At 33.6% G+C, this 24,575-nt stretch overlaps 1 protein-coding gene across 1 annotated transcript in view; it reads left to right on the forward strand.

Moving 5' to 3' along the window:
• Positions 1–24,575, forward strand: part of LOC149796993 (uncharacterized) — an 88,420-nt gene that overhangs the window by 48,174 nt on the left and 15,671 nt on the right. The window contains exons 66-100 of the mRNA XM_089960683.1: positions 447–547; positions 848–976; positions 1,332–1,514; positions 1,916–2,028; positions 2,377–2,506; positions 3,650–3,845; positions 4,353–4,453; positions 5,453–5,581; positions 6,069–6,251; positions 6,562–6,674; positions 7,134–7,263; positions 8,432–8,633; positions 8,924–9,024; positions 9,648–9,773; positions 10,103–10,285; positions 10,833–10,945; positions 11,206–11,335; positions 12,010–12,211; positions 13,320–13,420; positions 13,721–13,849; positions 14,205–14,387; positions 14,789–14,901; positions 15,250–15,379; positions 16,522–16,717; positions 17,225–17,325; positions 18,325–18,453; positions 18,941–19,123; positions 19,434–19,546; positions 20,006–20,135; positions 21,341–21,542; positions 21,833–21,933; positions 22,557–22,682; positions 23,002–23,184; positions 23,732–23,844; positions 24,105–24,234. Of these exons, the coding sequence (XP_089816809.1) occupies positions 447–547; positions 848–976; positions 1,332–1,514; positions 1,916–2,028; positions 2,377–2,506; positions 3,650–3,845; positions 4,353–4,453; positions 5,453–5,581; positions 6,069–6,251; positions 6,562–6,674; positions 7,134–7,263; positions 8,432–8,633; positions 8,924–9,024; positions 9,648–9,773; positions 10,103–10,285; positions 10,833–10,945; positions 11,206–11,335; positions 12,010–12,211; positions 13,320–13,420; positions 13,721–13,849; positions 14,205–14,387; positions 14,789–14,901; positions 15,250–15,379; positions 16,522–16,717; positions 17,225–17,325; positions 18,325–18,453; positions 18,941–19,123; positions 19,434–19,546; positions 20,006–20,135; positions 21,341–21,542; positions 21,833–21,933; positions 22,557–22,682; positions 23,002–23,184; positions 23,732–23,844; positions 24,105–24,234 (4,928 nt within the window). The remainder of the gene's footprint in view (positions 1–446; positions 548–847; positions 977–1,331; positions 1,515–1,915; positions 2,029–2,376; positions 2,507–3,649; positions 3,846–4,352; positions 4,454–5,452; positions 5,582–6,068; positions 6,252–6,561; positions 6,675–7,133; positions 7,264–8,431; positions 8,634–8,923; positions 9,025–9,647; positions 9,774–10,102; positions 10,286–10,832; positions 10,946–11,205; positions 11,336–12,009; positions 12,212–13,319; positions 13,421–13,720; positions 13,850–14,204; positions 14,388–14,788; positions 14,902–15,249; positions 15,380–16,521; positions 16,718–17,224; positions 17,326–18,324; positions 18,454–18,940; positions 19,124–19,433; positions 19,547–20,005; positions 20,136–21,340; positions 21,543–21,832; positions 21,934–22,556; positions 22,683–23,001; positions 23,185–23,731; positions 23,845–24,104; positions 24,235–24,575) is intronic.

A 24,575-nucleotide genomic window follows, 5' to 3' on the forward strand; every position in this document is an offset into this window, starting at 1 on the left:
TATGTGTACATTCGCACAGAATTATACGTTGAAACTTAATTCTCTTTTCTAACTCAAGGGAAAACATATACTGAAAGGAACAATGAAGAAAATAAAGGAATTCCTGATTGTTGGATTTAACCTTAGGTCGATTTCATGCAGAAATACCATACTTGCCACTAGGCACTGGAGGCGTCTTTAAATAAATCCAAGTTTTCTTGATCTTAATGTTGTGATATCTATTGACGGGCACTACAGTGAATTAACAAGATTATTTGTATTAGAAAATCCAGTATTTTATGGTATCGTATAAAGAAACAATTAGTAATATCTTTCCACGAATAAATATTACAAAAATACATACGAATGTGATTGATTAATATAATTGCTATTGGTGACGAGAGTTAAAGGCTTCGCAGCAACTATCTTTTGTTTTCATTTACATTAAATATGGATTGTGTTTGCAGACTTATGGAGACAATAAGCGGACCTGTCCAATACTATGGCTACCTATGCATGAAATTTACAAGAATGAGTGCCAAGTCTTACATGTATTATCTCCTGCATGGTAAGTTAAAAAGAGCGGGGATCACTTCTTGGCTGGGATCTAAATCATTTGTACAAGATACAAATTATAGTTCGTGTGTCAGAAATCAATGTTAGTCTCCCAGTATTGTCTATGTGCTCTGCTGTTTTCCAAAAAGATAATTCTTACAGCTGTCAGTAATATTTATGCCTTCTTGTTCCCTGATGAAAGATATACGGCATCACAATAATTAACACGAATATATGTCTGATATAAGTGTCAATTATAATATTACATTGTACTGGTATGTGTGTAATGTCACATATTTTCTTTTGCCTTTAGCACAAGAACCTTTAGTTGGTCAGGAGAGAGTTTACTTGTCGACAAGTACCCCTATAGCGAATGCTACAACTCTTTGCAATCTGAACAACATAGAGCCAATGGAACAATTCCATGTTCTTATCAAATCAGGTACGTGAGATCTTTAACGTGTTTGCTTGGTTTTCTTTTGGGAAATGTGTTATGAATAGAAGCATATTACGACAGGGTGCAAGATTAAGATCTATTGTCCGATGCTATGCATATTTGTTTAATTTCTCTTTCACTTGGCAATAATAACGTAATGTTGTAATGCTTGTATAGTCACGTACTATTTCGAAACGTTAACCGCAACAGTAAGAAACTTTGTCCTAAGGATCCCAAAGGTAGGCCATTTTACTCAAGTATCTTTCTTCTTCATTCTTAGTAAATGAATACATTATTTGCAACTAGGTATTATCAGGTAGTTTGGATGTCTTTTATAACTTATAACTTGTACTTCTACCAGGGTTTGAATCCGATGTAAAACAGAATTGTCCAGATGCCATCAGAGGAAATTATGATTACATATATTATGGATCTGACGGAAGTATCAAATGTCAGACCAGTAATGACGAGTGGAAAGTATGCAACGATAACAAAACCATGAACTTTAATTACACTACCTGCAATCAAGTCATGGCCTATTCTGGTGAGTCAAATGAAATGTTTCTACTTAAAAACTACTTGATTAATCGAGACCAAAATTTAGCAATTACACACTAGCTGGTCATTTATGAAACACATCTGTTGAATATTTGTGTCAGATGTTTCACATAATAGGGTATAGTTAAATTAAATTGAACTTCAAGAAGTAATAGTTCTCAACCATTCTTCTTCTATATTCTGCATTCTATTTCTTATAAATAATGGACTAAATATTCTTCACGCCTGAAATACTGAACGATATTAAGCTCGCCTTTAAAATCACAAGCAAAACAAATATTTTGCCGAGGCATTTAGCCCTCCATCATTAAAGTTTCATAAAAAACTTCGGTTTAAAATTTCAAGAATCCGCAAATATTTATGCTTATTTTCTATACGTTATTTCAGCAAGCGGCTCTGTGTTTTGCGTAGCATCTATAGTTCGCACCCACGCATACGTGATGGTGTACAATTCCGATCCAGATGTGGACAATATCAACACTTACAGATTTTCATGCTTTGTATGTATACCTTCAATTATGATTGTATCTAGGTTGTGTACAAATACAGAATAATGCATTCTACCGGCCCAGTTATGCTTTGCTGGAGACAAATCTAAGCCTACGTTATACATATGTATTGACAGACTAATCTCTCTAAGATAAGAGGTTTCGAATATCTGGTTACAATGAACGTTGTGATGTATTACAGTTTTTATTAATTGATATTCTTTGGTGTTGAATAATATTTTGAATGTCGAAATATCATTATATTCAATTAAACGCAAATACATTTAAGCGTGTATTCAAAAATGGAATTCGTTTTCTGCAAATATCTAGAAGCAAATATCAATGTATTTGAACCTTCAGGCAATATCATCAGATGGGAAGTATGCCTCTATGGTACCAAACAACTGCACTGAGGGACAGACACCCAATGAATTCGTGAAAAGCCATAATGGAACTTCAATCGGGGCTAAACTTAGTATGTCTATAAAAGGTCAGTATTGTATTTACCGAATTCTGCTATCCCCAGTTCATGAAAATTAATCTTTCAGGAAAAATAAACAAAAGCCCCAGAAGAACATATAAACAATCACAATCATGCATTATTTACTTCAAATAAGAAATCATCATGATTTTTTTCGAGAAGTATATTTTTCATTACGTAGGCTGGGCACATCAACTTTAAAGCCTGGCAAATGACATTTTAATTTCAAAAATTGAGTATCGCTGATCAAAGCTGGAGTAGTATCCAACTTCGATGTAATATTTATTAAGCCAAGGTTTGCTTGGAAGCAAATATAATTTCTTTCCCATATTCGTTGCATAGACCGAAATCATCCGTTAAATTAAAAATATGTTTAGTAAAAGAAATTGAGGTTGAGGCAAGAAGATTTAATCACACAGAAATGAACCTAACCTGGAATATAAAAACAAATATCGTAAAGATATTTAAAGCTTGCCGAATGTATGGATGTTGTTAGATATGTGGGGCAGTCGGTATGCTAAACCGTCTCATTTTCATCTCTTATTACATTTCATAACGCCCGAACAAAATAGTACTATATATCGGTGATCAGTTCTAGAAGAGTATTTCTAATCAACGAATCAATCAGAGTTTCTTTTTATATAATGCGATCTCTTTAATCGTGGAATAAATACATTTTACTTTTGTTTCTCTTTCTGTCTTTTACAGCGAGTTGTGGTAAGTGGTTAACACTTGTGATCTTCGCATTTATATGTTAATCTCCACATTCTTCACAATTATCCTTGACGTCAGTAAACATTCAACACTATCTTCAGAAGAACTCATTATTCACATAGTATATAGTATTATCAACACTGGTGAATAAATGTCCTTCTTAGTCTATTTGATAATATATCTATAATAGAAGAAAATAGTATACCGATTAGAAAAATTAATCTTTGCTTATACAAAATAAATAAATATTATTATTTTATCAGCACGTTCTAACACATTATATGCTTTCAATATATTTCTTGCAATATTATTTGTAATGCATCCCTGATACAGGGATAGATTTTCTCTGACAAGTTCATAACCAATCGTCCTTCAGAAGCATTGCGTATTTATCTTCTTATTTTTGTTGACGTATACATTTGTTTCATGTTCCTGCAGCATCATCGTTGGGTGCCAGCTGCCAATTCGACAACGTGTTCATAAACTCGACATGGATAGATAGTACCAAGGGGGAGATAAACTTTAGCATGAATATAATGTCAGGATGGTCCATAACGGCATTCGGGCATTCTGTATCCAACTGGAAATGCTTTGACAGTAGTGACTTCAACACAACTGGCTATCTCTTGTTCAGGTATTTGGGAATCGAACTTATTTGCCTTTTGCATATATGTATGCATATCAGTCTTTCAACATTCCAAATGAATTACGTTGTCATTTATATCTGACAATTTATTGTTTATATATTTATTCAACGGAAATTTCTTTGTCGTCGTTGTGGTACCATAATTGTTCTCAGTACCTCATAGTTGTAGGAAATGTGGTGAATAAATATTTAGAGTATATATATAGAAAATCAATATGCACAGTAATGTAAATGTGTTCGTGATTTCGATTACTTGCCTCTATAACTACATTACTACATACAAATATCTAGTTTATAAACAATTCAATAATTCCTCATTCCACTAATAATCATCCCTAAATTAGATATTAGTATATACCAATACAATGAACACGATCTCTAGGAATAGACAGTGGTGAGTCCAAATACTTGTACTATTATTTCCAAACTACATTTCTGTTCAGTATTGATCAGCAGATTTCTCATGTCGAGATTCACAATTATGTTTTGTTTCAGACTCTCTGATTCTATCAGCGGCACGGTTCCTTCATACGCTTATCTCTGTATGAAACTCACAAAGATAACTAACTACTCGTATTTATATTATCTACTGAATGGTAAGTTCCGTTTTTTGCATAATCAATATTAGGTATTTCTAAATATGATTCTTTTTTTTTTCTGATATATTTCTTAAACTTAATGATGTCATGGAAGACGTGTAATGTGTATTTAATAAATGATGTGTCATTCGATGATTAAGTAGCAAAAAGAATGAATGTGATCTTTGGAAATGAAGAAACCTGTACTTATTTAAACAGCAAAACGAAAGACGTTCTTAAAAGACATCCGTTCTAAGGACGAATTAGATATTTCTCTAACTACTTGATTAGCCCTTGCACAAAAGCAAATGAAAAGAAAATAATATTCCAAACCAGCATAATAAACAATGAGTGGACATTGGATTTGAAATTTATGAAAAGAGTCCAATAGTAGTATTGGGCATGAGCTGCTTGCAGCGAATATAGTATTGTTCAACGAATTTCATAAACTACACGTCATCTGAACGTACGATTTCTCCATTACTGTACCAGTTTTTGTCGGGACGCATGGTGTCTCTATGGCTTGTATGTGATTGAATTAAATTGATCAACAGTTCCACTTTAAGAGATACAAATTGTTCCACACAACTCAGGGACTGTTGGTAATATTACTAGGGATAAGACACGTACCAAATAGATTTCAGTGTTTGCTGGTTGACAAGGACTTCAATAATGTTTAAATGGCAATGTCTCACAAACGATCGAAGGATCAATGGTACTATCTGCACCAACGAAATAAGGAAGTTACCACTTTTGTTGTTTATTACACTGGGTGTAAATATTGTTGGCACGTTCAGACACTTTCGTATTTTGTTTGGATTTTCACCTACATAGAACAGTCTTCTAAATTAGTAACTTTTCATGTTATTTAGAACTTGTGTCTTCTTATTTTTGCTTAGATGAAAATATAGCCAAAATTATTTCTTCTAAATATAAGTTACGTTTATGTGGAAAATTAAAGTTAGAAACTAGATTATCTTCTGCCATCTATCGCATATATGTATTATGTAACTGCAGCCCAAACAGCCCAAACAGGCCAGGAAAGAGTGTTGGTGACAGAAAATGCTTCACTTGAAAATGTATCTGCTGTATGTAATGAAAGAAATATAGAACCTCCTGAACAGTTCCACGTCATCGTCAAGTCCGGTAATATCAGTTTCCACATCTAGCATTAGTCATCTACTGAACTGATTTTGTTTTTTTATAGTATTTAAAAAGAATGTGCAAATCTACATGCCATATGGATTGTTCAAGTAACATATTTAAAAGAGCAATTTAAGATATTGTTTCTATTATGCATCACACCAAGTGATATAATACATTACATTAACAGGTTCGATTTATTTATACCTCTAACTTACAGGTGATGTATTTTCCTGTTCTAAGCAGCCGAAGTAACATTTAAGTAGAGTTCTTATACCTCCTATCCTTTGTAACTAATGGCCATCTGTTAGAGGTGAAATGAAACATGCCTGGATGAATAGGTTAATTGCAGTTTCGTTATCCTGGTATTAGACGCTCATACGTCCTGTTATATTTTCTATACAGATATCTGTCTGAAAAGATACCAGAACTGTGATGGGTGATTTTGAAAGTCTCGATCCTTTGTTTGCAACTTCCTTTTGAATTGCAGGGCATCTGTCAGAGGCTAAACAAACATGTCCGAATCCAATTAGGGGTATCTTCGATTACGTTCACCAGGCACCCGATGGAAAAACGTCATGTGCTATGTCGCATGACAGATGGGATGTATGTACCGACAACAAGACCATGACCTTCGATTACACCAAATGTTCAACAATAATGGCCTACTCATGTAAGGGACAAGGAGTGACTTTTGTTAGAACCCAACGAACACCAGCCTCTGAAATATTATTTAAATAAATATTTATTGCAGTGATTCTTATATAATTTCATGCTCTCAGAGCTGTTTCCTTCCATCCTATGAGAAACGTTAGGTAACATAGAATTAAATATGAAACATGATGACAGCAAGAACAATAATATTCAAACGAGATGACAGCTTAAAGAAAGCGAAACCATTTTCCAAAATTGTTTACATATTTCACATACACGAAAATGCAATGATGCATTCTATTGTGGGAACTCAATTTTATTTCTTTCAGATAATGGGTCGGTATCATGTGTTGCGTCAATCACGAATGCACATACTTACGTCATGGTGTACAACAATGATGCCACCGTAGACAACATAAATACTTACAGGTTTACATGCATGGTAAGTAAGTTCTCAGTATGCTGTATTTGACTGATAATAGCAATGTTATGTGTTAATCAGAGGCAAAGTGTTTGTTGTTGTAGTTCAGAATAGATATGTTTGTTGTAAGTGCAAACGGAACTACTTTAGACGAATTCTGAACTGCTTTTCTTATTGTTCCTGTCTTCTGGTAGTCGATATAATTCTGTTAGTAAATTTGTTTAAATCTCTATCCTATCGTCCATCATATTATGTTAGCATACATTTAACCTACTTAATTTTTGAATGCCTATAAAGGTCCTAGACGTCATTAATTGAATGAGTTTATTATTTGCGTATTTCTTATTATAGGAAAATGTATTTCCATTCCTTTCCTGTTAGCATGTTAGATTGATGCAAGGAAATGTTTCGATCTGATTCTTTGATTATAGTTAAAATGACAATAAAGCCAGAAACCTTTTCAACAACGTATTCTTCCAGGCTATTTCGTCTAATGGCACTGCGGCATCAATGTCTCCTGGAAACTGCTCTGAGAATCAAACACCATACATGTTTGCGATACTTCACAACGGTACAGAAATCGGCGCGAAAGTAACGATGACGGCAAATGGTAATACGCTATTTATATTCAAATCATTTTGCTCATTTCCATCTGCATATTTATCGGTTAAACAATGATGCATCTACGAAGACATTAATGTCTTTCGAAACACGATTTAGTACCATGTGACTGATGGCCGTACTGCTAGTCTCATCTGCTTACTCATTATTCAAATCCCCACTGGATAATCTCACTTCGAGCATGTTGCGGATGTTTCATTTCCATGCAAAATACATTTCTTTGCCGAAAAGTTGTAATTAATATTTACGCATAATGCTGACGAATTTCACTGTACTTATTAATAATTTTTGTTTTCTACAAATTATATTTCTTTATATTTTGCATGGAGTCAGGAATACATAGAACTATATGATATTTATTATTTTTGTAACATGCTCTGAAAGACACACGTTATAACATATACATCTCTAATTTTGTCCAAAGCACTGTTAAGAACTGTTTAGTATAATTCCAGAAATGTTTGTACAACATATAAGTTTGCATATCTCAATTACCGGCGCCTTGTAATATCTGATGTCAATAAGCTTCACTTCGGTAAAAGAATTTGTGCAGTCGCTTCTCGTGTGATAAGATAAAGTGAGCTATGTTTCGCATGCTCAAAAAGGGAATGGGATTATAGTGTCCTTATATATATATATATATATATATATATATATATATATATATATACAGACACAGCAGTCGGGTTTGTTGTGCTATCAGTTTTTTTGTACGGTAATAAGCATGGCACATTCTGTAATTTAATCTGCATCGATGATACCAGCATTAATGTAGCATTAGCTTACATTAAGGTGCATTTATTTATAATATGTTTTTGTTTTTAATTTTGCAGTCACCTGCGGTAAGTAATTTATTTTATTGGCTATTTCCTTAAAAATAATTACCATCTTGAATCGTTTTTAGGCCTAAAATTGGGGAACAAATTATAATGGTCGAAGGACGACATTAAGTCGTTATGATCGAACAATCTTAAAGATGTCAAAGCATATGGAAGCTGCTATTTTATGTAGTAAATATTTATATATTTACATCATCAATATCAGAGAAAAAAAAACCACAAACGTTCAGTACTTGTTTTCCTAAACGATGAAGGATTGTAATTGGAATTAATACGTTATGAATGTCTACTAAATTTCGTAATATTCCTTTTGCACAGCATCGACTATTGGGTCTGATGCTACATGTGATTTACCAGCGGTATTTAGCAACAGCCTGTGGAGGGACAGTACCAAGGGTGACATCACATTTACCAATAACGAAATGCGAGGCTGGACAATGAGGGCTCAGGGACACAACGTCAGTAACTGGAAGTGCTGGAAATCCTACATGTTCGATACACAGGGTTATCTCCTTTTTAAGTAAGTTTATTTTTTCTCTAATACTCCAATAGCTTTAGTATTGTTTATCCACATTTAGTTCAGTGCAATTGCTCCTGAAATGCTACGTATATTGTTAAAGAAACTATGTTGTCAGTAAGATATTTGAAGTTCTCATCAGGTTACGCTTGTACCAACATCGACAACCGTTTTAAACCCTTCATCCTAGAATACCACGAAAATCTAAAGTTGTTCTTATGGAACATAATTTGGAGAGAAGTTAATATTATTTTTGTACAGCTAATGCTGAATAAATCTTCCTTTCTGTACAGGTCAGAGGACTCAATAAGTGGAAATGTTCCCTACTACGCTTACATGTGTATGAAACTGACTAAGATAACGGACGTGTCCTATTATTATTACATGGTCCATGGTAAGTTTTAATTGTTATGAGCAGGAAGTCATCTTGATGTTTTATCTTTGTCAGAAAAATGTTTCATTCAGATCTTGCATGGGATGTATTGGATATACATTATGTCTATATTCACACCAATGCATATGTGTCTGATCATAGGATATCGTGTTGTGTAATTAACTACTCCTTTAGTTTTCAACGCGTTTTTGAAATCGGGTATAATTATTGATGTAAAGATAATAGCAATGTACCTGGTCAGTTTGAAAGATCGTTTTAATTATTTAGTCTTGACCATTAACAATTGTACGATTTTGAGTTTAGTGATTTTCGTTTGGTGTTTCTTCGTTATACATGTATTTTGATTCCTACGAACACATTCATATATGTGGTTTATGTCTGTGATGCATATGTGTCACATGTTAAAAATAGTCCATCTTATTTGTATCCACTTGGAATGAACATCGAATGTGTCGCTATGTGTGTCTTTTTGAAAAGGTTCTTTGTTCTTTTAGCGAATGAATGAGAGGGAAACCGCGCAAAACTAGCGCACATTTAGAGCTTATAGATGATAAATGGTCTAAGGAAAACATTGCACGAAATTAGTTCATCAGTCTACTGAAACGACAATATTTCTTTTAAAGGAGAAAATGATTATGTCGGTGGGGAAAGGATCCATATATCAAGCAATGACTCCCTGGATATTGAAACTATTTGCCAGACCAGCAATATAGAGCCTGCAGAACAATTCCATGTTCTTATTAAATCAGGTACTTCTTCTTCTTCTCTCTCTCTTTCTCTCTCTCTCTCTCTCTCTCTCTCTCTCTCTCTCTCTCTCTCTCTATCTCTCTCTCTGTATCTCTCTCTTTCTCTCTCTCCATAAACTGGCATATAAAAGGAAAACATTTTCACTGGATGACCAAAAATGCAGATGAATAAAGTCGAATCTAAACATTTGATTTTATAATTTATATCGAATGTGCGTCATTCTAAATTAGTTTGAATGAAAGAGGTCCTCATGTACTTGTGAATTGTACATATCCTAAGCTTAAAGCAGCACAAAACCTCGCATAATTGACATATAAGTTCGTATGTACAGGTTTTGAGGAGTCCGCCAAACAAGATTGTCCGGATCCAATCCGTGGTATGTTTGACTATAAGTACATCGGGGCAGATGGAACTCAAGCCTGTGCAGGATCCCATGCCATGTGGAACGTCTGTATAGATAACAAGACGATGACATTCAACTACTCACTTTGTTCACAAATGATGGCCTTTTCAAGTAAGTGTCAGGGACAACTTGCTATGGTTAAGAATCACACGTGTGCTTCCATTTGTCAATCGGATATATATCTATAGTTATGCAGATGCAGATAAAATGAATTGCTAAATACTATGCAAAAGACTTTTATATCTTGTGTACAATACAATTCCTTCATTTATCTACGCATTTTATAAAAAAGACACGTTACCCATGACGAACAGGAAGATTTTGTTCTCATAAAACTATTTTAAAGGAATGAAACCAATTGTTAAAAATGCAAAATTAGTTAACATATTATGAAATTCCAATTTAAATATTATACCTTTGATCTGTTGAACTTGAATGATAAACTTTATCAATAGTAATGTTACCAAAACATGTAAGGAGTATGATACGACCAAAAAGATGAATGATTTAATAAGAGTTTCTAAAGTTTAATAAACATATAATAAGTTATTAAAACTTGCATTGTAGATTTGTTCTTGGTATTGAGAAGCATTGTTGTCTTAATTGATTTTCATAAGTTTTTTAGGAGCAGATATATATTTTGTAATAAATATTTCAGGGAGTGGACATGTATGGTGTGTAGTAGCTGTGAGGAAAACGTACACCTATCTTGTAGTGTACAATAATGACAGCAACGTCGATAATGTCAACACATACCAATTTTCTTGTTTTGTAAGTATTTACATATTACACGAATCAAATATGTGTATTTTGCGTATTTTAAACTGTTTTCTTGCTGAGATCTAATAGACTAATTTGTGTCCGTTAGTTTCTTAACGATAGTAAATCAACCACCTGAAAAATATTTTCTTTTCAAACCTGAAACGGCACGTCAATTACTTTATTAGTACATTTTCAGGGATTATCTTAAAGTTAACTTGTTCCAGCCACTTAACTTGTCATATTAATGATGTGTACTATTTCCTATAAAGGCTATTTCAAGTAACGGCAGCTTTGCAACGATGGTTCCGAGGAACTGCACCGAGGGACAGACTCCAACCTCTTTTGCGCAGAATCACAATGGATCGGATATTGGAGCCAAAGTGACCATGACCGCATACGGTGTGAAATGGTTTTATCATATTCACACATCATATCTGCCTTGTCACCAATGTTCATAGTCTTACTTCTTACACTTTTCTTGCACAAATTGGAGTGTCAAATCATTAATATCATGTCACAGACAATGCTCTATATATATATTTTCCTATTCAATAAATCAGTTAAGCATGATTTATTATAAATTACTATTGAATGATGTTGGGACGACTAAGTCATGAACTGCATTTTCTTCTTTTTCAGATACCTGCAGTAAGTGATACAGGGGCTTCCCAATTCTGCAAGTTGTATACAAATGAAACTAATAATTAAAAAGATAAACTGAGACACGCTCTTTTCAAAACACTAATCATTTTTCATTGTTTTATCTGGACAGTTTGTACATAAAGGCTGGCATAAATCTGAGTTATGATCGTCTCTTCAACAAGTTTGTATTTTTGTAATGTCAATTAATATCATTGTATCAATATTTAGGAATATGAACAACATTTCAATGTCTATATACAAACTAAATTGCTAATATTCCTGGTTTTTAACATCTTATTGCAAGTATTATTTCATTGTGAACGAAGCGTTTTGTTTTGTAGAATGTCTTAACTATTTGTTGAAAATGTTTGCTTCCATAACGCTAACATATGAATGAAGTCTCTCAGAGGTAGACATATTTGTATTCCTAGGGGAAAGTCCCTCCACTAGCACTGTGTGTGAACTACCTGACGTGTTTAAGAACTCAGTTTGGCGGGATAGTACAAAGGGAAATATTACCAATTCGGAGAAAACCATGTCTGGCTGGACATTTACGGCCTTTGGCCATAAAGTGTCGGACTGGGAGTGCCTTGATAGTACTATGTTTACATCTCAGGGATTTCTTTTGTACAGGTGAGTAATTGTGATGTTCATATGTTTCCTCTGAAAAGTATCCATGCCTTCAATGATTCACAGAAGCCTTAATGTCAAATAAAAAGTGGATAACCGAATTAAATCAGCTTACATGGGTGCATTTAACTGAAGATTATTATCAACGATTCTTGCCCCATATTATTGGAAACGAAAACTGTGTTTCCTAAATTGACAGTAGTTGACATTGGCAAGATCATTGATAAAAACATTTTAGTGTTATTGGGCTGTCAAGTATTCTTATATAATAATCGTTTCACGAAACATTGCATCTAGAAACAAAAGGCGTTTTTGGTATGCAATCTTGACGCGATGTTGGTGACTCAGACGATCCAAAACATTGAAACTCTTTTACATTTTTGCAGAATGATACAATGATTCTTATCACCGAGAGAAATAATACGAATACTTAAGATGATCGGGTTATATGAAAATAGAAGATATTGCTTTGTTCTGAGTGACTCGGGTAGATTCATCGACTTTGTAAACTCCACGAGTAAACGTCAATTCTTTATTCACTCGGAGCAACAAAATTAGCCTTTTATTCTAGAACCTATTGGCTGGTAATATGTATAACAGACTGAAGTAGCATGACGTAACCTCAAGATAATGTCAGTGGTTTACCTGTTATGTCCAGATTTGTTTATGTGTACATTCGCACAGAATTATACGTTGAAACTTAATTCTCTTTTCTAACTCAAGGGAAAACATATACTGAAAGGAACAATGAAGAAAATAAAGGAATTCCTGATTGTTGGATTTAACCTTAGGTCGATTTCATGCAGAAATACCATACTTGCCACTAGGCACTGGAGGCGTCTTTAAATAAATCCAAGTTTTCTTGATCTTAATGTTGTGATATCTATTGACGGGCACTACAGTGAATTAACAAGATTATTTGTATTAGAAAATCCAGTATTTTATGGTATCGTATAAAGAAACAATTAGTAATATCTTTCCACGAATAAATATTACAAAAATACATACGAATGTGATTGATTAATATAATTGCTATTGGTGACGAGAGTTAAAGGCTTCGCAGCAACTATCTTTTGTTTTCATTTACATTAAATATGGATTGTGTTTGCAGACTTATGGAGACAATAAGCGGACCTGTCCAATACTATGGCTACCTATGCATGAAATTTACAAGAATGAGTGCCAAGTCTTACATGTATTATCTCCTGCATGGTAAGTTAAAAAGAGCGGGGATCACTTCTTGGCTGGGATCTAAATCATTTGTACAAGATACAAATTATAGTTCGTGTGTCAGAAATCAATGTTAGTCTCCCAGTATTGTCTATGTGCTCTGCTGTTTTCCAAAAAGATAATTCTTACAGCTGTCAGTAATATTTATGCCTTCTTGTTCCCTGATGAAAGATATACGGCATCACAATAATTAACACGAATATATGTCTGATATAAGTGTCAATTATAATATTACATTGTACTGGTATGTGTGTAATGTCACATATTTTCTTTTGCCTTTAGCACAAGAACCTTTAGTTGGTCAGGAGAGAGTTTACTTGTCGACAAGTACCCCTATAGCGAATGCTACAACTCTTTGCAATCTGAACAACATAGAGCCAATGGAACAATTCCATGTTCTTATCAAATCAGGTACGTGAGATCTTTAACGTGTTTGCTTGGTTTTCTTTTGGGAAATGTGTTATGAATAGAAGCATGTTACGACAGGGTGCAAGATTAAGATCTATTGTCCGATGCTATGCATATTTGTTTAATTTCTCTTTCACTTGGCAATAATAACGTAATGTTGTAATGCTTGTATAGTCACGTACTATTTCGAAACGTTAACCGCAACAGTAAGAAACTTTGTCCTAAGGATCCCAAAGGTAGGCCATTTTACTCAAGTATCTTTCTTCTTCATTCTTAGTAAATGAATACATTATTTGCAACTAGGTATTATCAGGTAGTTTGGATGTCTTTTATAACTTATAACTTGTACTTCTACCAGGGTTTGAATCCGATGTAAAACAGAATTGTCCAGATGCCATCAGAGGAAATTATGATTACATATATTATGGATCTGACGGAAGTATCAAATGTCAGACCAGTAATGACGAGTGGAAAGTATGCAACGATAACAAAACCATGAACTTTAATTACACTACCTGCAATCAAGTCATGGCCTATTCTGGTGAGTCAAATGAAATGTTTCTACTTAAAAACTACTTGATTAATCGAGACCAAAATTTAGCAATTACACACTAGCTGGTCATTTATGAAACACATCTGTTGAATATTTGTGTCAGATGTTTCACATAATAGGGTATAGTTAAATTAAATTGAACTTCAAGAAGTAATAGTTCTCAATTATTCTTCTTCTATATTCTGCATTCTATTTCTTATAAATAATGGACTAAATATTTTTCACACCTGAAATACTGAACGATATTAAGCTCGCCTTTAAAATCACAAGCAAAACAAATATTTTGCCGAGGCATTTAGCCCTCCATCATTAAAGTTTCATAAAAAACTTCGGTTTAAAATTTCAAGAATCCGCAAATATTTATGCTTATTTTCTATACGTTATTTCAGCAAGCGGCTCTGTGTTTTGCGTAGCATCTATAGTTCGCACCCACGCATACGTGATGGTGTACAATTCCGATCCAGATGTGGACAATATCAACACTTACAGATTTTCATGCTTTGTATGTATACCTTCAATTATGATTGTATCTAGGTTGTGTACAAATACAGAATAATGCATTCTACCGGCCCAGTTATGCTTTGCTGGAGACAAATCTAAGCCTACGTTATACATATGTATTGACAGACTAATCTCTCTAAGATAAGAGGTTTCGAATATCTGGTTACAATGAACGTTGTGATGTATTACAGTTTTTATTAATTGATATTCTTTGGTGTTGAATAATATTTTGAATGTCGAAATATCATTATATTCAATTAAACGCAAATACATTTAAGCGTGTATTCAAAAATGGAATTCGTTTTCTGCAAATATCTAGAAGCAAATATCAATGTATTTGAACCTTCAGGCAATATCATCTGATGGGAAGTATGCCTCTATGGTACCAAACAACTGCACTGAGGGACAGACACCCAATGAATTCGTGAAAAGCCATAATGGAACTTCAATCGGGGCTAAACTTAGTATGTCTATAAAAGGTCAGTATTGTATTTACCGAATTCTGCTTCCCCAGTTCATGAAAATTAATCTTTCAGGAAAAATAAACAAAAGCCCCAGAAGAACATATAAACAATCACAATCATGCATTATTTACTTCAAATAAGAAATCATCATGATTTTTTTCGAGAAGTATATTTTTCATTACGTAGGCTGGGCACATCAACTTTAAAGCCTGGCAAATGACATTTTAATTTCAAAAATTGAGTATCGCTGATCAAAGCTGGAGTAGTATCAAACTTCGATGTAATATTTATTAAGCCAAGGTTTGCTTGGAAGCAAATATAATTTCTTTCCCATATTCGTTGCATAGACCGAAATCATCCGTTAAATTAAAAATATGTTTAGTAAAAGAAATTGAGGTTGAGGCAAGAAGATTTAATCACACAGAAATGAACCTAACCTGGAATATAAAAACAAATATCGTAAATATATTTAAAGCTTGCCGAATGTATGGATGTTGTTAGATATGTGGGGCAGTCGGTATGCTAAACCGTCTCATTTTCATCTCTTATTACATTTCATAACGCCCGAACAAAATAGTACTATATATCGGTGAACAGTTCTAGAAGAATATTTCTAATTAACGAATCAATCAGAGTTTCTTTTTATATAATGCGATCTCTTTAATCGTGGAATAAATACATTTTACTTTTGTTTCTCTTTCTGTCTTTTTCAGCGAGTTGTGGTAAGTGGTTAACACTTGTGATCTTCGCATTTATATGTTAATCTCCACATTCTTCACAATTATCCTTGACGTCAGTAAACATTCAACACTATCTTCAGAAGAACTCATTATTCACATAGTATATAGTATTATCAACACTGGTGAATAAATGTCCTTCTTAGTCTATTTGATAATATATCTATAATAGAAGAAAATAGTATACCGATTAGAAAAATTAATCTTTGCTTATACAAAATAAATAAATATTATTATTTTATCAGCACGTTCTAACACATTATATGCTTTCAATATATTTCTTGCAATATTATTTGTAATGCATCCCTGATACAGGGATAGATTTTCTCTGACAAGTTCATAACCAATCGTCCTTCAGAAGCATTGCGTATTTATCTTCTTATTTTTGTTGACGTATACATTTGTTTCATGTTCCTGCAGCATCATCGTTGGGTGCCAGCTGCCAATTCGACAACGTGTTCATAAACTCGACATGGATAGATAGTACCAAGGGGGAGATAAACTTTAGCATGAATATAATGTCAGGATGGTCCATAACGGCATTCGGGCATTCTGTATCCAACTGGAAATGCTTTGACAGTAGTGACTTCAACACAACTGGCTATCTCTTGTTCAGGTATTTGGGAATCGAACTTATTTGCCTTTTGCATATATGTATGCATATCAGTCTTTCAACATTCCAAATGAATTACGTTGTCATTTATATCTGACAATTTATTGTTTATATATTTATTCAACGGAAATTTCTTTGTCGTCGTTGTGGTACCATAATTGTTCTCAGTACCTCATAGTTGTAGGAAATGTGGTGAATAAATATTTAGAGTATATATATAGAAAATCAATATGCACAGTAATGTAAATGTGTTCGTGATTTCGATTACTTGCCTCTATAACTACATTACTACATACAAATATCTAGTTTATAAACAATTCAATAATTCCTCATTCCACTAATAATCATCCCTAAATTAGATATTAGTATATACCAATACAATGAACACGATCTCTAGGAATAGACAGTGGTGAGTCCAAATACTTGTACTATTATTTCCAAACTACATTTCTGTTCAGTATTGATCAGCAGATTTCTCATGTCGAGATTCACAATTATGTTTTGTTTCAGACTCTCTGATTCTATCAGCGGCACGGTTCCTTCATACGCTTATCTCTGTATGAAACTCACAAAGATAACTAACTACTCGTATTTATATTATCTACTGAATGGTAAGTTCCGTTTTTTGCATAATTAATATTAGGTATTTCTAAATATGATTCTTTTTTTTTTTTGATATATTTCTTAAACTTAATGATGTCATGGAAGACGTGTAATGTGTATTTAATAAATGATGTGTCATTCGATGATTAAGTAGCAAAAAGAATGAATGTGATCTTTGGAAATGAAGAAACCTGTACTTATTTAAACAGCAAAACGAAAGACGTTCTTAAAAGACATCCGTTCTAAGGACGAATTAGATATTTCTCTAACTACTTGATTAGCCCTTGCACAAAAGCAAATGAAAAGAAAATAATATTCCAAACCAGCATAATAAACAATGAGTGGACATTGGATTTGAAATTTATGAAAAGAGTCCAATAGTAGTATTGGGCATGAGCTGCTTGCAGCGAATATAGTATTGTTCAACGAATTTCATAAACTACACGTCATCTGAACGTACGATTTCTCCATTACTGTACCAGTTTTTGTCGGGACGCATGGTGTCTCTATGGCTTGTATGTGATTGAATTAAATTGATCAACAGTTCCACTTTAAGAGATACAAATTGTTCCACACAACTCAGGGACTGTTGGTAATATTACTAGGGATAAGACACGTACCAAATAGATTTCAGTGTTTGCTGGTTGACAAGGACTTCAATAATGTTTAAATGGCAATGTCTCACAAACGATCGAAGGATCAATGGTACTATCTGCACCAACGAAATAAGGAAGTTACCACTTTTGTTGTTTATTACACTGGGTGTAAATATTGTTGGCACGTTCAGACACTTTCGTATTTTGTTTGGATTTTCACCTACATAGAACAGTCTTCTAAATTAGTAACTTTTCATGTTATTTAGAACTTGTGTCTTCTTATTTTTGCTTAGATGAAAATATAGCCAAAATTATTTCTTCTAAATATAAGTTACGTTTATGTGGGAAATTAAAGTTAGAAACTAGATTATCTTCTGCCATCTATCGCATATATGTATTATGTAACTGCAGCCCAAACAGCCCAAACAGGCCAGGAAAGAGTGTTGGTGACAGAAAATGCTTCACTTGAAAATGTATCTGCTGTATGTAATGAAAGAAATATAGAACCTCCTGAACAGTTCCACGTCATCGTCAAGTCCGGTAATATCAGTTTCCACATCTAGCATTAGTCATCTACTGAATTGATTTTGTTTTTTTATAGTATTTAAAAAGAATGTGCAAATCTACATGCCATATGGATTGTTCAAGTAACATATTTAAAAGAGCAATTTAAGATATTGTTTCTATTATGCATCACACAAAGTGATATAATACATTACATTAACAGGTTCGATTTATTTATACCTCTAACTTACAGGTCATATATTTTCCTGTTCTAAGCAGCCGAAGTAACATTTAAGTAGAGTTCTTATACCTCCTATCTTTTGTAACTAATGGCCATCTGTTAGAGGTGAAATGAAACATGCCTGGATGAATAGGTTAATTGCAGTTTCGTTATCCTGGTATTAGACGCTCATACGTCCTGTTATATTTTCTATACAGATATCTGTCTGAAAAGATACCAGAACTGTGATGGGTGATTTTGAAAGTCTCGATCCTTTGTTTGCAACTTCCTTTTGAATTGCAGGGCATCTGTCAGAGGCTAAACAAACATGTCCGAATCCAATTAGGGGTATCTTCGATTACGTTCACCAGGCACCCGATGGAAAAACGTCATGTGCTATGTCGCATGACAGATGGGATGTATGTACCGACAACAAGACCATGACCTTCGATTACACCAAATGTTCAACAATAATGGCCTACTCATGTAAGGGACAAGGAGTGACTTTTGTTAGAACCCAACGAACACCAGCCTCTGAAATATTATTTAAATAAATATTTATTGCAGTGATTCTTATATAATTTCATGCTCTCAGAGCTGTTTCCTTCCATCCTATGAGAAATGTTAGGTAACATAGAATTAAATATGAAACATGATGACAGCAAGAACAATAATATTCAAACGAGATGACAGCTTAAAGAAAGCGAAACCATTTTCCACAATTGTTTACATATTTCACATACACGAAAATGCAATGATGCATTCTATTGTGGGAACTCAATTTTATTTCTTTCAGATAATGGGTCGGTATCATGTGTTGCGTCAATCACGAATGCACATACTTACGTCATGGTGTACAACAATGATGCCACCGTAGACAACATAAATACTTACAGGTTTACATGCATGGTAAGTAAGTTCTCAGTATGCTGTATTTGACTGATAATAGCAATGTTATGTGTTAATCAGAGGCAAAGTGTTTGTTGTTGTAGTTCAGAATAGATATGTTTGTTGTAAGTGCAAACGGAACTACTTTAGACGAATTCTGAACTGCTTTTCTTATTGTTCCTGTCTTCTGGTAGTTGATATAATTCTGTTAGTAAATTTGTTTAAATCTCTATCCTATCGTCCATCATATTATGTTAGCATACATTTAACCTACTTAATTTTTGAATGCCTATAAAGGTCCTAGACGTCATTAATTGAATGAGTTTATTATTTGTGTATTTCTTATTATAGGAAAATGTATTTCCATTCCTTTCCTGTTAGCATGTTAGATTGATGCAAGGAAATGTTTCGATCTGATTCTTTGATTATAGTTAAAATGACAATAAAGCCAGAAACCTTTTCAACAACGTATTCTTCCAGGCTATTTCGTCTAATGGCACTGCGGCATCAATGTCTCCTGGAAACTGCTCTGAGAATCAAACACCATACATGTTTGCGATACTTCACAACGGTACAGAAATCGGCGCGAAAGTAACGATGACGGCAAATGGTAATACGCTATTTATATTCAAATCATTTTGCTCATTTCCATCTGCATATTTATCGGTTAAACAATGATGCATCTACGAAGACATTAATGTCTTTCGAAACACGATTTAGTACCATGTGACTGATGGCCGTACTGCTAGTCTCATCTGCTTACTCATTATTCAAATCCCCACTGGATAATCTCACTTCGAGCATGTTGCGGATGTTTCATTTCCATGCAAAATACATTTCTTTGCCGAAAAGTTGTAATTAATATTTACGCATAATGCTGACGAATTTCACTGTACTTATTAATAATTTTTGTTTTCTACAAATTATATTTCTTTATATTTTGCATGGAGTCAAGAATACATAGAACTATATGATATTTATTATTTTTGTAACATGCTCTGAAAGACACACGTTATAACATATACATCTCTAATTTTGTCCAAAGCACTGTTAAGAACTGTTTAGTATAATTCCAGAAATGTTTGTACAACATATAAGTTTGCATATCTCAATTACCGGCGCCTTGTAATATCTGATGTCAATAAGCTTCACTTCGGTAAAAGAATTTGTGCAGTCGCTTCTCGTGTGATAAGATAAAGTGAGCTATGTTTCGCATGCTAAAAAGGGAATGGGATTATAGTGTCCTTATATATATATATATATATATATATATATATATATATATATATATATATATATATATATATATATATATATATATATATATACAGACACAGCAGTCGGGTTTGTTGTGCTATCAGTTTTTTTGTACGGTAATAAGCATGGCACATTCTGTAATTTAATCTTCATCGATGATACCAGCATTAATGTAGCATTAGCTTACATTAAGGTGCATTTATTTATAATATGTTTTTGTTTTTAATTTTGCAGTCACCTGCGGTAAGTAATTTATTTTATTGGCTATTTCCTTAAAAATAATTACCATCTTGAATCGTTTTTAGGCCTAAAATTGGGGAACAAATTATAATGGTCGAAGGACGACATTAAGTCGTTATGATCGAACAATCTTAAAGATGTCAAAGCATATGGAAGCTGCTATTTTATGTAGTAAATATTTATATATTTACATCATCAATATCAGAGAAAAAAAAACCACAAACGTTCAGTACTTGTTTTCCTAAACGATGAAGGATTGTAATTGGAATTAATACGTTATGAATGTCTACTAAATTTCGTAATATTCCTTTTGTACAGCATCGACTATTGGGTCTGATGCTACATGTGATTTACCAGCGGTATTTAGCAACAGCCTGTGGAGGGACAGTACCAAGGGTGACATCACCTTTACCAATAACGAAATGCGAGGCTGGACAATGAGGGCTCAGGGACACAACGTCAGTAACTGGAAGTGCTGGAAATCCTACATGTTCGATACACAGGGTTATCTCCTTTTTAAGTAAGTTTATTTTTTCTCTAATACTCCAATAGCTTTAGTATTGTTTATCCACATTTAGTTCAGTACAATTGCTCCTGAAATGCTACGTATATTGTTAAAGAAACTATGTTGTCAGTAAGATATTTGAAGTTCTCATCAGGTTACGCTTGTACCAACATCGACAACCGTTTTAAACCCTTCATCCTAGAATACCACGAAAATCTAAAGTTGTTCTTATGGAACATAATTTGGAGAGAAGTTAATATTATTTTTGTATAGCTAATGCTGAATAAATCTTCCTTTCTGTACAGGTCAGAGGACTCAATAAGTGGAAATGTCCCCTACTACGCTTACATGTGTATGAAACTGACTAAGATAACGGACGTGTCCTATTATTATTACATGGTCCATGGTAAGTTTTAATTGTTATGAGCAGGAAGTCATCTTGATGTTTTATCTTTGTCAGAAAAATGTTTCATTCAGATCTTGCATGGGATGTATTGGATATACATTATGTCTATATTCACACCAATGCATATGTGTCTGATCATAGGATATCGTGTTGTGTAATTAACTACTCCTTTAGTTTTCAACGCGTTTTTGAAATCGGGTATAATTATTGATGTAAAGATAATAGCAATGTACCTGGTCAGCTTGAAAGATCGTTTTAATTATTTAGTCTTGACCATTAACAATTGTACGATTTTGAGTTTAGTGATTTTCGCTTGGTGTTTCTTCGTTATACATGTATTTTGATTCCTACGAACACATTCATATATGTGGTTTATGTCTGTGATGCATATGTGTCACATGTTAAAAATAGTCCATCTTATTTGTATCCACTTGGAATGAACATCGAATGTGTCGCTATGTGTGTCTTTTTGAAAAGGTTCTTTGTTCTTTTAGCGAATGAATGAGAGGGAAACCGTGCAAAACTAGCGCACATTTAGAGCTTATAGATGATAAATGGTCTAAGGAAAACATTGCACGAAATTAGTTCATCAGTCTACTGAAACGACAATATTTCTTTTAAAGGAGAAAATGATTATGTCGGTGGGGAAAGGATCCGTATATCAAGCAATGACTCCCTGGATATTGAAACTATTTGCCAGACCAGCAATATAGAGCCTGCAGAACAATTCCATGTTCTTATTAAATCAGGTACTTCTTCTTCTTCTCTCTCTCTTTCTCTCTCTCTCTCTCTCTCTCTCTCTCTCTCTCTCTCTCTCTCTCTCTGTATCTCTCTCTTTCTCTCTCTCCATAAACTGGCATATAAAAGGAAAACATTTTCACTGGATGACCAAAAATGCAGATGAATAAAGTCGAATCTAAACATTTGATTTTATAATTTATATCGAATGTGCGTCATTCTAAATTAGTTTGAATGAAAGAGGTCCTCATGTACTTGTGAACTGTACATATCCTAAGCTTAAAGCAGCACAAAACCTCGCATAATTGACATATAAGTTCGTATGTACAGGTTTTGAGGAGTCCGCCAAACAAGATTGTCCGGATCCAATCCGTGGTATGTTTGACTATAAGTACATCGGGGCAGATGGAACTCAAGCCTGTGCAGGATCCCATGCCATGTGGAACGTCTGTATAGATAACAAGACGATGACATTCAACTACTCACTTTGTTCACAAATGATGGCCTTTTCAAGTAAGTGTCAGGGACAACTTGCTATGGTTAAGAATCACACGTGTGCTTCCATTTGTCAATCGGATATATATCTATAGTTATGCAGATGCAGATAAAATGAATTGCTAAATACTATGCAAAAGACTTTTATATCTTGTGTACAATACAATTCCTTCATTTATCTACGCATTTTATAAAAAAGACACGTTACCCATGACGAACAGGAAGATTTTGTTCTCATAAAACTATTTTAAAGGAATGAAACCAATTGTTAAAAATGCAAAATTAGTTAACATATTATGAAATTCCAATTTAAATATTATACCTTTGATTTGTTGAACTTGAATGATAAACTTTATCAATGGTAATGTTACCAAAACATGTAAGGAGTATGATACGACCAAAAAGATGAATGATTTAATAAGAGTTTCTAAAGTTTAATAAACATATAATAAGTTATTAAAACTTGCATTGTAGATTTGTTCTTGGTATTGAGAAGCATTGTTGTCTTAATTGATTTTCATAAGTTTTTTAGGAGCAGATATATATTTTGTAATAAATATTTCAGGGAGTGGACATGTATGGTGTGTAGTAGCTGTGAGGAAAACGTACACCTATCTTGTAGTGTACAATAATGACAGCAACGTCGATAATGTCAACACATACCAATTTTCTTGTTTTGTAAGTATTTACATATTACACGAATCAAATATGTGTATTTTGCGTATTTTAAACTGTTTTCTTGCTGAGATCTAATAGACTAATTTGTGTCCGTTAGTTTCTTAACGATAGTAAATCAACCACCTGAAAAATATTTTCTTTTCAAACCTGAAACGGCACGTCAATTACTTTATTAGTACATTTTCAGGGATTATCTTAAAGTTAACTTGTTCCAGCCACTTAACTTGTCATATTAATGATGTGTACTATTTCCTATAAAGGCTATTTCAAGTAACGGCAGCTTTGCAACGATGGTTCCGAGGAACTGCACCGAGGGACAGACTCCAACCTCTTTTGCGCAGAATCACAATGGATCGGATATTGGAGCCAAAGTGACCATGACCGCATACGGTGTGAAATGGTTTTATCATATTCACTCATCATATCTGCCTTGTCACCAATGTTCATAGTCTTACTTCTTACACTTTTCTTGCACAAATTGGAGTGTCAAATCATTAATATCATGTCACAGACAATGCTCTATATATATATTTTCCTATTCAATAAATCAGTTAAGCATGATTTATTATAAATTACTATTGAATGATATTGGGACGACTAAGTCATGAACTGCATTTTCTTCTTTTTCAGATACCTGCAGTAAGTGATACAGCGGCTTCCCAATTCTGCAAGTTGTATACAAATAAAACTAATAATTAAAAAGATAAACTGAGACACGCTCTTTTCAAAAC

The sequence above is a fragment of the Sinohyriopsis cumingii genome, chromosome 6 (genome assembly GCF_028554795.1).
Source record: "Sinohyriopsis cumingii isolate HCF-2022 chromosome 6, ASM2855479v2, whole genome shotgun sequence".
NCBI lineage: Eukaryota > Metazoa > Mollusca > Bivalvia > Unionida > Unionidae > Sinohyriopsis > Sinohyriopsis cumingii.